General features: G+C 45.6%; 1 protein-coding gene across 1 annotated transcript; it reads left to right on the top strand.

The window, feature by feature from the left end:
- The first annotated feature begins 8,711 nt into the window (after positions 1–8,711).
- Positions 8,712–9,741, top strand: FGFBP3 (fibroblast growth factor binding protein 3). The gene is made up of 2 exons (XM_072340658.1): positions 8,712–8,827; positions 9,066–9,741. Exon 2 carries the CDS (start codon positions 9,145–9,147, stop codon positions 9,646–9,648), a length of 504 nt encoding a protein of 167 aa, XP_072196759.1. The 5' UTR covers positions 8,712–8,827; positions 9,066–9,144; the 3' UTR covers positions 9,649–9,741.
- Positions 9,742–13,199: the final 3,458 nt, after the last annotated feature.

The raw sequence follows: 13,199 nt of genomic DNA, 5'->3' as shown, positions 1-13,199 counted from the left end.
AAGCACTGCTCCATCACTGAATGATAACCAAAGCAGTAGAAAAGAAAACCAAAAGGAAATGGTCTCAAAAAATAAACATGGTTCACGATCAAGTCTAAGTTGCCTCTTGACACAGCAAAAACCAGTACAGTCATATAGATGCTCAGATTTACATTTATATAAGCTTTTCAATTCTTCCACTTGGATGCTTTCATGACAGGCACTTAACAGAAGCCTGTGACAGTTCTGTTAGCCTTTACATATTGCAGAAAGTGGTTCCAAAGTATTGGAGGAGATAATGCTTTTCCAAAACTAGTCTTCCTTCCTCCTCCCTTTATTTCTTACTAAATGCACTCATTTGCTTTGCTGAGTTGAAAATATCAATGTAAAAGAAGGCAAAGTCATACCTCAACCATGTATACATACATATATATATATATATATATATATATATATATCTCCTCCTGGTACTAAGATGATATCTTAACATCACATTTAGACCTTAATTTCAGTGAGAAACAGCTGACCTGGGTAGCTAAAGAGAAATCTGTTGCACCACTCGGTTGTCACAGGCATCTGTTGCTTTGCTGTTGCCAAAATCATGCCTCTCATGTTTGGATTTCAGATGCTGCACCTACACACACCACATTAAGTGTATTTCAATTAGTTGACTTTTTCTCAGTAAAAACAATGCTGAAAAATTAATTCCTTGCTCTCCATAAGCTGCTTTTCCCCCTCGGGTGAGGGGCTGAGAACACCATCCATCCAATGCCCCATCTGGTGCCTGGAAGCGGTTTCATCACCATGGTTACATGACAGCCACCACCAAACCCTTCATTTATCTCATTGTTAAAATCTAAGTCACTTCTCTGAATCCGCCTCCTTTCCCAACACACAGGGACACAGCTTGAGATACCACCAGGTACTATTCCTCAGAGTTTCTGTTTTAAGCACTGATTTAAACTTACACCAAGGAGCACAGATTTTCTCCTAGCGTATTTAGCTTTAACAGATTTCTAGTAATTCAAGTCTGGGCTTATTAGCTTTTATCCATCCTTGCCTCCAATCATTCAAGACATTTTTGAAAACCCAGTGAACAACAGCTAGCCTATACCCAAAGTCCATATTTTTCTGTGCTATCTGTATGATAGGATAACTGCCTAACAGTGAAACTTCTGAAAACATTAAGAAATATATATAAGAAAGAAGGGGGAGACTATTTGGAAGGGTCTGTTGTGATAGGACAAGGGAAAATGGCTTCAAACTAAAAGAGGAGAGTTGGATATAAGGAGGAAGTTTCTTACACTACAAGTGATACAAGTGATGAGGCACCTGCACAGGTTGCCCAGAGGGTTGGTTGGTGCCCCATCCCTGGAGACAACCCAGGTCAGGCTGGAGGGGACTCTGAGCAGCATAATCTAACCATGGATATCCCTGATCTCTGCAAGGGAGTTGCACTGGATGACCTTTCAGGGTCCCTTCCAACTCAAATGCTTCTATTCTATAATTTACTGAATGAAGATACCTTACCCAGCATGAGAAACCCCCCCAGATTCTGACTAGCGGTCAGATAGCAATGCAGACAGGAGAATATAATCAGGTTTTGCATACTTGCTTCAATTTTTGCTGCTAATAAAGCAGAATTAATCAGAAATCATACTGAAAAGTGTGACAAGTTGTAATGATATTTACTACCGATTCAGAGCTGGGTTTGTCTTTGGTTTGGTGAACAATCAGAAAATTCTTTCCAGTGTTCCATTTAGATTCCAGGAAATAAGAATACGAAAAATCAGGAAGTGAACTACCAGTTTTCCAGAGTAACTTAAATAAAGGAATGCATAAATAACAGTGCATAAGGTGTTTACAGATGACTGAATCAGCAATATGGTCACCAGAAGCAACATCACAGAAAATGTTCTTGGTACGCATTTGTTAATAGGGGAAAGAAAAATATATAACAGAGCTAAGTTTCAAGGCAGCAAACCAGTGATTGGACATTTTGTCTTTTATGTTTAGTATTATAGCAGAACATTAGCACCGTGAGCCTAATAAATTACAATAAATCAACTGATAATGGTAATTAATAACCATAATATTCTCTCTAAGCAAGCATATCGCGCAGTACAGACCCAGTGCTTCTGAGCCATGAGTTCCCACCAGACCGGTAAGATCTGCCTGCTGCACTGCCAGCCTCCAGTCTAAAGTTCTTCAAGGGCTTGAAAAAGAAAACAGCTGCACAATCGTAACACAGAGTGCCCTCTGTTACAGTCACTCCTGCTGTTAAGCCTTTCGCATTCTCAGCAATGATCAATAGAAACTTTCTGCTCAGTTACAAAGGAAAAAAGAATTTACTAATATTTTCAAGAGTACATTCCTTCTCTAGTGCAATGGCACTTGGGGACAAGGTCTGTTCCACACGAGGAGGACACCTGCAAGGCACTCTGCTTGTACCCTTTCACACTGCATGTTTATTGCACCACTCTTGCTACTGCAGCAGTTCATTTAAGCTTGTTGCAGGAAATCTGTGTGGCAGGACTGTGACCAAGTTCCTCTTTTGTATGGCGTCCTGTGCCATCCTGCTGTCTCCTTCACAGCATCACTGGAAGAGCTTTGAGAAGAGAATCCTTTTAAACCAAACTGTTAAGTGGCAACAACAACAAAAGCCACATTTGCCACCACATTCAAGCAAAAGTTTCTCCAGCCTGACATTCTCATTTGAAGCCCTTTTAATAAGGTAACAGAGACTTCACAGGCTTTTGCATCCCTCCCTGCTTTTTTACTTCCAGTATCACACTGCTAGGCTCCTGTTTTGTCTTCAAACTTTAGCACCAACCACTGGATTTTAATGAGAATTTAGCTAGCCAGCTCTCAAGAGAAAGAGAAGACAGCTGCCCAAGCAACTACATAATGTGAACCTCTGTGAGGCATAAGGGAGCACAAAAGAGCAAAAACAGGATCCTGTTGAGGTACTACTAACTTCACGCTTCTTTCAGAAGCAAGGTAGGCTTCCACTAGCCAAGCAACTAAGGTTGCACTGCTGGCAATTTATGCTACTTAAGAAGCATAAAATAGCTTTACAGTTGTTTGTGGTGGAAGCCATTTCCTAGAAGGAGAGTGCCCGTCACCTGCAGTGTTGCTATGATGATACTTATGCATCTTAGCACATCTGGGACTTGACCAGGGAGAAGGAACACAGATTAAGCATAATGCATTTTGTGCCGGGCTGATATCTAACCCAAGACCTAGGCAATCTCAATTGCATTTGAAGCACAAGCCACACTACTCGCTACTACCATGTCTGAGGCTTCCACGTAACATGCAATAGATGTTATCTAAACATCTTTATCTTTATTTTTTTATAGAAACAAAATTCAATTTTGCTTCTGAATAATTCCCTTTGTGAATTGAAGTCTAACTTTCAGAGACAAGCAAGCTGGGCAAGCAGAAATTTGAATTGTAGATGTCCTGTAGAGCTTCAGTGGCTGTCTGACTTTATAAAGCTGAAGCAAGTGGCTTTGGGGTGGCACATGCTGAGTTCAGCCAATGCCTCGAGTAATAAGCTTCCAAATACATATTCCCTGCCATGTACTGCTACAGCCTACTGCCTTACAGCAGAGTCTAAAAGTTGTTCTGGTAAAAACACTGTCAAGATTAAAGGAATTTATACATAATAATAATAATATAAAAAAGAAATAACCTTGGAGACTAAAGAAGAACAGTGCCACAGGGGAGAGCATTCATGTAGCTTAATACTACTGAGTACTGACATTAACACTCCTGTATTACCTAGAAAAATCTTACATTTCCATTCCATACGTGCTCATCACTCTTAGGCTCAGCTGTGGTGTGGTTACAATGAAACAGATGCTCTTCCTCACTAACATTACATTCTCATTTAGATTAAAAGACTTCAGTGGCAAAAGATTCCAAATTAGGCAGGGGATAGCATATGGTAAGAAAGGTTCTCCTTTCTTCTCATCATGGCATATCACTCTTAGGCGTATTATAGCTCTACTTAAACACAATACCAAGCTGACTTTAATTTTTTAATACAAGAGCCACAAACTGTATGTTGCCAGAGTCGACACGGGCAGGTACAGCCTGTGCATTCTGGCTCCTTAAAAATCATTAGTTTGTAGGGCAAGGCCAACCTCCTCTTTTGATCACATATACGTGTTCTCCTACTGCTTCAGATGTGCAGATAAAACCTCTGTGCAAGCATCAAAAGAAACACTATCCTACAGTCAAGGTGTGCTGTGCAGTTTTGCATGGCTTTTTTTCTTTTTGGGGGGGTGTAAGCAACAGACCTCATGAGATACATGACACCTTTCACAACTAGTTTTTGACATTTACTCTTCCTTGTAAGTCTTCATACCAGCACACATCATGGAAAACCAATGTCCAATGTCCAACTCTCAGTCTGTTAGCAGCTTGGTAACAGATTACTTGTTAACAAAATAAAACACTTTGTTAAATCTGCCAGGTCAGTCTGCTTAAATCACCTGTACCATTTAGGCTCTCTGAAATTTGTACTAGAAAACCACAGATCAGACCTTTTGTTATAGAAACCACATTTTAAAACAATTCCACTGCAGCATCTGGGTCTGAAGTTGCCTATTCAAACCATAAGACATTTCATCTATTTTCAATAAACCAGTCCGCCACTTACTATCCACCTGTCAAATAATGACCACTTTTATTTCTTTTTTGGGACATGCTTCAACTTTTTCTTTTCATGAAACCCTCTAAACCAACATCTTCAGAACATGAAAATTCTTCGCATTTCACACAAAGAAAAATAAGAAATCCCACCTCTGAGCTTTCTTGGCAGTAAGTGTGTGTTTCCTCCCACCAAGGGAGAATGGGGAGCTCATGCTGCACACCAGGCTTTACACTAACAGCCACCTGGTATCCTCACACTACGCCTGCTGCGTCTGGAATAAAACTGCTCTCACACACCATCTGACACAAACATTCTGTATTACCTTTTTAATAGCTGATCTGCATCATTTAGCCCTCTCTCTCTTTTACTCTTTGCTGACTCATCTCATTTAAATCATGAAATGAAAACCTTCCTTTCCCAGCATGCTGGTCATCTCCACCACACTGTGAAAGCCAGCAAAGAAAAGTTTCTTGAGATGCATTTTTGATCAGCTAACAGGAAAGCCTGGAGTGGTGAAAGTATTTCAGCACAGCAAGCTCAACAAGGGGCACTGTCAATGCCTGGGTCAGTCCATCAGTTATGGAATGAAGGTATGAAATAGTGGTCATGTTGTTTCTCTGAAAGGTGACAATAAATCTTTGACATGCATCTGAAAAAAACAAATGAAGAAAACTCCTAAGTTTTCCCTTCCAAGAGAAGAAAAGAATAAGCATGGCAAGCTTAACATGTCTGAAAGAGGAGCATCCTCGAGGCAGAAGGCAGATAAGAAAACACTGAATGGGTGGAACTTCAAATAAGAAAAAATACATATGTAGAAAAATTAGCAGGTATTTGTTGATCTCTTATCAAGAGTACAGTCTGAGTGGATAAAAAGTGAGTTGAAGCAAAGAATGAAAATACAGGATGCAGAGAACAAAGTGATTCCTACAGAGCAGTGGAACTACAACCAAAAACCCAAATCACAAAGATCTCCTGAAACTCCACTGTGAAAAACAGCACTGAAGAACAACAGATGTGTGACTCAGATCAGCTTGTGGGGAAAAAAAAGCCTGCAGGAGTGAGAGACAGAAAAGGTGGTTCACATTTTTGTTACAGCCAGTGAATTAGAGGCAGCATCATAGACTGGGAGATTCTGAAATGCCACCAGGAAGGCATTCAGCAGCTGTGTGGTCTTGTAACGGGAAGGCAAATTTTAAACAGATTCCACAGCATAAGAAATCGTAAGTCTTCAAATCTCCGATCAGTGCTGCAAATTCTCCTTAACCTTTCTGTAATTCTTGCAAAAAAATCATTCTTCTTTAATGAAAGGATGAACTTACTGGAATCTTACTGCTGTGGAAGAAAAGAATCGGCCCACAAACAGGCAGCAAACCCTGACAAAGTCTCCACTCTGACCCCAGAGAAGCACTTAAGTAGGTCCTAGAAGAGACTTAAGAGGAAAACAAAATTTCAGCAAGGAAGTTCTTGTTTCATTTTACTCCCACTGTACTCTTGGAAAAAGGACACAAACCCCCAGATTTCAACTGTCTGCAAGTCAAATCTGTTAATAATATATTAACGTCCAAATAATCTTATGAGACTTCTCAGTAGCCATGCTTATTCACCAGCTTGCGTTGGAAGAAAGAGGAAACATGCTTAGTGACTTTGCCTTGAAGTTCTCTATAGCTTGGAGAGCTGGGCACCATGCAGGGTAGGCCTAAATTGTCTTTCTGCTGGGAGAAATTGAGACATTTGTCTCCCCATGGCTCTTCAGCCACCACTTCTTGCCTTTTATACCACGCAGAGCTTGGCTCGTTCTCAACAAAAGCAGAATGACGCTCTCAATTACTTGTCTCCCTGCAGACAACATTTATTACCACATAAAATGAATTTATTCTCTTGAGCCAAAAGCAAGAAATCCGAAGACCGGCATCTCATACAAGTACGTTAAACACAGCTATGTTCATGTTGTGTATTTAAATTCAGATTTATGAATCATCATTCTTTATACCACCTACTTCTCTGAAAAGGAACTTTGGATGACAGGCCTGGAGGCTGTGGCTACTTAACTCCCACAGAGCAAGGCTATTCTTGCAATAATTATTGCTGTAATCTTATGGGCTACAGCAAGAAGAATAAGCATTATTCTTCCCATTGACTGCAACTGAGTTGAATTATGAAAGATCCATACTCTAAAGTCAGACCCCAATTGCCTGTACAGTATCTTCTATGTGGGTGAAATGGCCTATAAATGGAAGAACTGGGTTTTTTTGTCCAAAGAGTTAAGAGCAACAACAAAACAGGATAATTCACCTACTGGTAAAATAACTGTGATTAAAGCTATGGACTGACCTTCTGAAATGGAGGACAGTGTGCAAATATGTACCGGGAGAACACAGCAAAAAACATCAGGGAAGATAAAATTACCACGTGGGAAGTCTAAGCAGTTCTTCATTGTTTCCTTTTATTTCCTCAATTCATGATCAGTAATAACTCATACGTGACTTAAAGCTGTCCAAAGCAAAGAGCAACAGTAAAGTGTTCATTAAATCAGTTATTTCTTTCCAAATCTGATATACTTAAGATAACCTGCTTTAAAAGCGATCTCAAATGTGAGACAACTCCATTTCACATTGCATAAGTGATACTAAGAACGTGGAAAATGGACAAGGAGCTTAGTGTAATATAACATTTATAGGTGGTCAGACCTTAATCTGAATGCAGTGCTGCGGTTTGGTGGACAAATAAGCTAAGGCACATGATGTGCCTCATGCTCACTGGAGCCACAGAGGATCTTAAATAATCACAATGCAGTGCATTATGGTGCCTCTTGGTACCCATATCCCTAGGTTGAATGCCAAGATTCCACCTGCAGTCCATGGGAGGTCCATGGTGCCCATGAAAGGGATTTACACAACCCAGCAGACTGAGCAGAGCACTGTGCTCAGCTAACAGCAGCTGTACATACCTACCTCTGCAGGACATAATTCCAGGAAAGAAGGAGCTATCGGCTTCTACTTGAGATGTTTTTGTTGTAAAGCCTCTCCTATGGTTTACTGTCATTGGATTTCTCTATCAAGACCCTCTCTCCCCTGTTGTTTCCTGCTCCCAAAACAATCAAATAAGGAGAACAATGTCACCATGCTTTAAGTATTAAATGCTGCTGGGAAACGAACCCCCACCCCTAGTCTTCCCCAAACTGGAGAAAGGACTCCACACTACACTTTGGGCAGCTGTGCTCAATCTCTGCAGAAAGGTGGGTTTTTGTAGGACTTAAAGACAAGTGAGTAAGTATCAGTCTTTCCCCCATTGAATCCTACTGGACAGCACTTGCTCAAAGTAGAACAACTCCATCTGGAAAGATTAGAGGATGCTGGTACCCCTGAAGACCCGGGGTGACTACAGATAGCTTTTGCCAGCGTTGCCGCTCCAAGCCAGGTCCCTGCTCTCAGCCACCAGGGCAGCTGCCCGCAAGCCAGGCTTGGAGGCAACCAAAGCTCCAGCTGACATAGACACAGATTGCCCAGGAAAGACAGGGAGGGAACGAACCCAAACAGCCACATGAGACCCTATAACCGATGTATGAAAGCCGATACCTGCGTGCCTGGGTGCAGGTGGCTCCCAAGGGCACCGCTTCCTCCGGCTGCAGACGCACGTCCCTCCCACAGACGCGACACACCAGGTGTGTCACTAGGTGTCCCCCTCGGGCCGCGCACGGCTATCCCCAGCCGCGGGGACACGGCCGGGCTGAGCTCCGCCGGCAGCTTCACGGACCCCCCACCGACGGAGAGAGATGGTGCAGGTACACGCCGGGATGCGCGCATATAAAATTCCCATGTTAAGGAAAACAACCGTCCTAGAATTCCCCACTTCGATACTTCTGAAGTGATAACTCATTTCTTGTTCTAAACCCACTCAGCCCAAAGGCAAAACCATTTCCGAGAGAGGTGCCTGCCGAACGGGACCCCCAGTCCTGACTGCTGGAGCGCCAGGAACCCCGAGCGAAGGGGGCGGGCACTGCCGGGGGCCCCGGGCAGCCCCGCGTGTCCCCGGGGGCGGTGGTTGGGGAGGGGCGTCGGGGGAGGCGGGTGGGGGGAAGTGGGGGCAGGGGGAACAGCCCCCGGCCCTTGATAACCCTCGCACACACGTCGCCGCCGCCAGCCGCCGCCTCGCCTTCCCCGCACCTGTAGCTGCCCGCCGCGCACCGTGAGTTCCCGGGGAGGCTGGGGCAGTGCCACGGCGGGGAAAGGGGGGGCAGCGGTGCGACGGGAGACGCGAGGAGAGCAGCTCGGTCCCCAGCTGGGTTGGCAGCCCTGATGCTGAGAGCTCCCGGCCGGCCGGACTCGAACTGCCAGGGAAAAAGGGGAAGGGGAGGCGAGGGGAGACCGGGGCCGCGGTCCCCAGCAGCGGGACGGCCGCCCCCGACAGCCGCGTGTCTCCGCAGCGCGCGGGGCATGCGGCGAGTCCCCTGCCGGTCCGCGTCGTCGCCGAGGCACCGGAGGAGGCACCCGCGGCGCTGAGAGATGAGGCTGCCCCTGGCCCTGCTGGCGCTGGCCGCGCTGGGGGCCGCGGGCGGCGGGTCGGGCCCGGAGGCTGCGCCGTCGGGGCACTTCTCCACGCCGGAGCAGCACCGGTGCCGCTGGGAGGTGCGCCGGGACGCGGGGGGGAGCGAGCTGCGGCTGAGCTGCCGGCCGCCGACGGGCCGCGGGGCGGAGCAGAGCTGCGCGTACCGCGGGGAACCGTGGCGCTGCCCCGCCTACGGCGCTCGCAGCCGGCAGTTCTGGCGGCAGATCGTCGCCCGGCTCCGCCGTCGCCGCCGGCCTTGCTCGGAGGCCGGCCCGCTCAGCGCCCGCTTCTGCGGCCCGGGCCGAGCGCCGCCCGAGGCACAGCTGCGCCTGGTGCCGCCCGGCCCCATCCCGCCCGGCCCGACCTCCGCCGAGCCCTCCCCCGAGCAGCTGGCCGAGACCTACTGCGCCCAGCGCTGGCACTCGCTGTGCACCTTCTTCGCCGGCTTCTGGCAGGGCTGAGCTGAGCCGCCCCGCCGCAGCCTCGGCCCTTATAAACTCTCAACCCTCCGCTTTGTCAGTTTTTTAACCATTTTCCCCCAATAAAGTGCCAACTTTGATAACACTCTGGAAACTCGCGTAACTCCTTTCTCCCCAGAGCCCACAGAACGGCTGCAAGTGGCTGCTAAGAGCTGGAGAGGAGCAGGGACCGGGGCAGTGCAGCGCAGGAAATAAATAACCACAGATTTATGTATCAGGTTCAAGGTACAGTGAAACCGCCCAGCTAAAAGCCATGGGTACCATAATACAGCCCAAAGACTTCACCGCATTGCCCTAGCAAAGCTGCCTTGCTCACACAAATTGATCGCACACAGAACAAGCCCAGTCACATTCCCACAGAGCAGATCAGGTCAAACATGGACAGACATGAGGTGAGAGAACTGTGAAGAGACTCTCAGAACAGCCAAGTTTCTCCCAAAGGATGCTTTGGAAATGAGTGATGTTTTACCAAGCTAATGAGCTGTCACCAAAGCTGCATTCCCATTTACAGGAAGATACTCTTCTCACTTTGCATTTGGATTATATAGAATATAGAGACATTCACTGAACAGGCTTTTTTTGGTGGTTTTTTGAAGTTTTCTAATTGCTAAAACTAAAAGTACCAACGTCTCCGGCATAGGGACCTATATTCTTGTCACTTAATTAGAAAACATTATCTACTCATGGCCAATAAGACAACAAATGCTTCCCAGTGGCTACAGCAGTTCCGTAGGAACACAGTGACATCCCAGCTGCACCATCCATCTGCTGCCCAGACCGCAGGTGCAGCCCCTGCCTGCTCACATTGCCCACTGGGGGCCAAAGGCACCACAGCACCCTGCGTCCTGCAGGAACCTTGCAAGACTTTTCCAACTATCTCTCTGCTTTTCTGCACTCAGCACAAAAGCAAAGCAGAAGGAATTAGGCTGGTTTTCTAGCTGTCTCCCTTCAGACACATCCTTATGCCATATAAGCATCTTTTCTTTGATGCAGACAAATTGCTTTATGAAGGAGGAGGGGTTTGAGATATTAAGCATTTCATCCACTTACTGAAGCAGAACTCTGTGGTACATTTTGATGGAGATAGCTCAGGTTTTCCTCAGTCTTGCTTTTTCGTTTAGACATCCTGCTCTCATCCTACAAGAAAAGGAACAGCAATTCCTACAACACATGCCTGCCCTGCATTATTTACAACAGTGGGCAATAGGATTTTCCACCTTTTCACACAGGGGAAGTAACATATCACAGAGGTTTGATTCTCATAGCTAAGCGTGTTTGTTAGGATGAAGTATGATCCTACCTCACAGTATACAGACACGATGCAACCAAGTTAGAGCAGAGTTTCAGCAAGCCAGCCCTCCTCAGCTGCCTGCAGGCACATTTAGGTACCTGTGCACCTACACAGCCATAAGTGGGAGCACCTGTAAGCTCTGTGAGGTTTTAAGGGTGACTGGGAGGAGACCACAACGAGGCAGTAAGGATCTGCCCAGTGGCTCCCAGAAGAGGCCTGCAGGAGGCCATTGCATACATCCCTTTGTACCAAGGCATTTTTCTTTACAGCAAGTAGCTTGGATACTGCTCAGCAGCACTATGCAAAAGGCTGACTGTCAATGCATAACTTGCACTTTTTGTAAAGATTCCATCTCACTTTTCCCTTATAATATACAACCAGCCACGTAGCAGGCTAGCAGCCCTAGCATCGCCTGCTTTCTTGCAATAATATGCAGCTTTGTTTTACTTCCATGGCACTGGCACAGCAGCTTTGTGCAGTGCCTTTAGAGCTTGTGTTTCATACTATCAGACGCAAAGGTGCAACACCATGGCAACTGATCTGCTTATCCACATCACACCCCATTTACAAACCAGCTAGGAATTCTGAACAAACACAATGTTTTACCCCAGGAGGAAGAGAAAGAAGAGGATCCTTCACTGCATTATTCCCTTTGCTCTCTGAAGGGGCACAAAGCCTTTCCTACACAGCACAAAATAATGAAATATAACAATCCAAGAGACCATATTCATTTAATTGACTGTGGCTAACGATACCAATGTCCAGAATTGAACAGCAACAAATATGGAGGTTTTGTACCTTGGGTATTATGGATCCCAAAGGGCAGAAAACCATTCAGATCCATAGAGCTGTTTTTAAGGAGCATAGATTTGCACCTCCTCAATCAATAGTATTGTCATCCTTCCCTTATGATTAGGTCGTAGCTGACTATAGTCATTAAGCCAACTAAGCACAGGAAGGATTTATACCCAAGATATTCACCTCCACCAGAATTTGTTCCTTTCCAGCCCACCCCCCTATACCCAAGCCCACACTGCAGCCAGCCTTACCTCTGCTCTCCTCCTGCAGTTAGGCCCATCCTTCTCCACCTCCCTGATTCCTAACTTACATGGCTCCTGCCATCTCATCCTTCCCCCTTCAGTTCTTTCTGGTCAGGGCCTACATCAACAAGCAACCTGACCACAACACCGAAGCTCAGCCCAGCTGCTCTCCCCCACAGGCCTTATTAGCTGTGCTGTCGCAGCAGCAGGTGATCCCAGGCACCACTAATGAGAGGGCACTTCCCCTCAGGCAGCTGCAGGTGCTGTTACCCTCAGGATCACAGATATCTTTCAAGGAAAAGCACGACTTAAAAAATGAGCTTAGTTTTAGCTTCTGGATTTTGAATACCAGAGTGTGTAACTTTTTTCATGTTTTCGGGATTTAAAAAAAATCATCTTTGCCCCATACAGAATGCAATCAGAATTGTTTTCTTGCCTTTGGTTGCTCAGTAAAGATGACAACCAGTCTGAATTCACACATGTTCAGCGAGACTATACAAACAAACAAGCATCTCAGTGTCTGGAGTTTATAGCAGGACTACAATATCAGTTTTCCTTAGGAGAGACATCTGTGGTGCTGAATCTGGGCATGTTTGTAGTGCAGCTGGCTTTGTCTGTGTTTTTTACACATAGAAACCCTTGATAAATAGCAAACTGAAAGTCTCTTTCACTACTTTCTGATTTTGGAGGTACGACATGTTACTCTAATTTGTGAGGTTAAAAAATACAGCAAGCTGTCTTCTTGTTTGCAGCAATCCCTGCCTGTAAAGTGATGCCACAAGGTAAATACATGAAATCAATCTTCAGTAACTGAGCAGAGCTAAACTAAGAACAGGCATCTTTCAGTGTTTTGCATAGCAGTGATATCCACAGCGATGGCTGCTTTAGGGCTCACCATGGCTGTTTTAAAGCATTTCCATTTCTCTAAGTCAGTTTCACACCAATAGGTTAAGTCTGGAATGAGGTGGGAGAGTCCAGTATCCACAAAAGAAAAGATGGCTCTGACCACTGTGGACAGCTCTAGCTCTTGCTTTGAAGGACCATCTATCTATCCTTGCTTTTTAAAAGGGAAACCGAAAACAAGCCAGTGCATGCCAATATACTGCGATACATAGAGCACAAGTTGCAATTTAGGGTGCTGTTGTTACTGAGCTGTCATAGGCATACTTTAAATACTTACAGCTTTGACTTGTCAGGCACTG

Source organism: Excalfactoria chinensis, chromosome 6 (genome assembly GCF_039878825.1).
Source record: "Excalfactoria chinensis isolate bCotChi1 chromosome 6, bCotChi1.hap2, whole genome shotgun sequence".
NCBI classification, from domain to species: domain Eukaryota; kingdom Metazoa; phylum Chordata; class Aves; order Galliformes; family Phasianidae; genus Excalfactoria; species Excalfactoria chinensis.
The sequence above is the reverse complement of the archived record's forward strand: the minus strand, read 5'-3'. Positions and strand labels throughout refer to the sequence as shown.

Bases quoted from the DNA above. Each gene is read 5' to 3' on its own strand.
- FGFBP3 (XM_072340658.1), top strand. From the start codon at position 9,145: ATGAGGCTGCCCCTGGCCCTGCTGGCGCTGGCCGCGCTGGGGGCCGCG.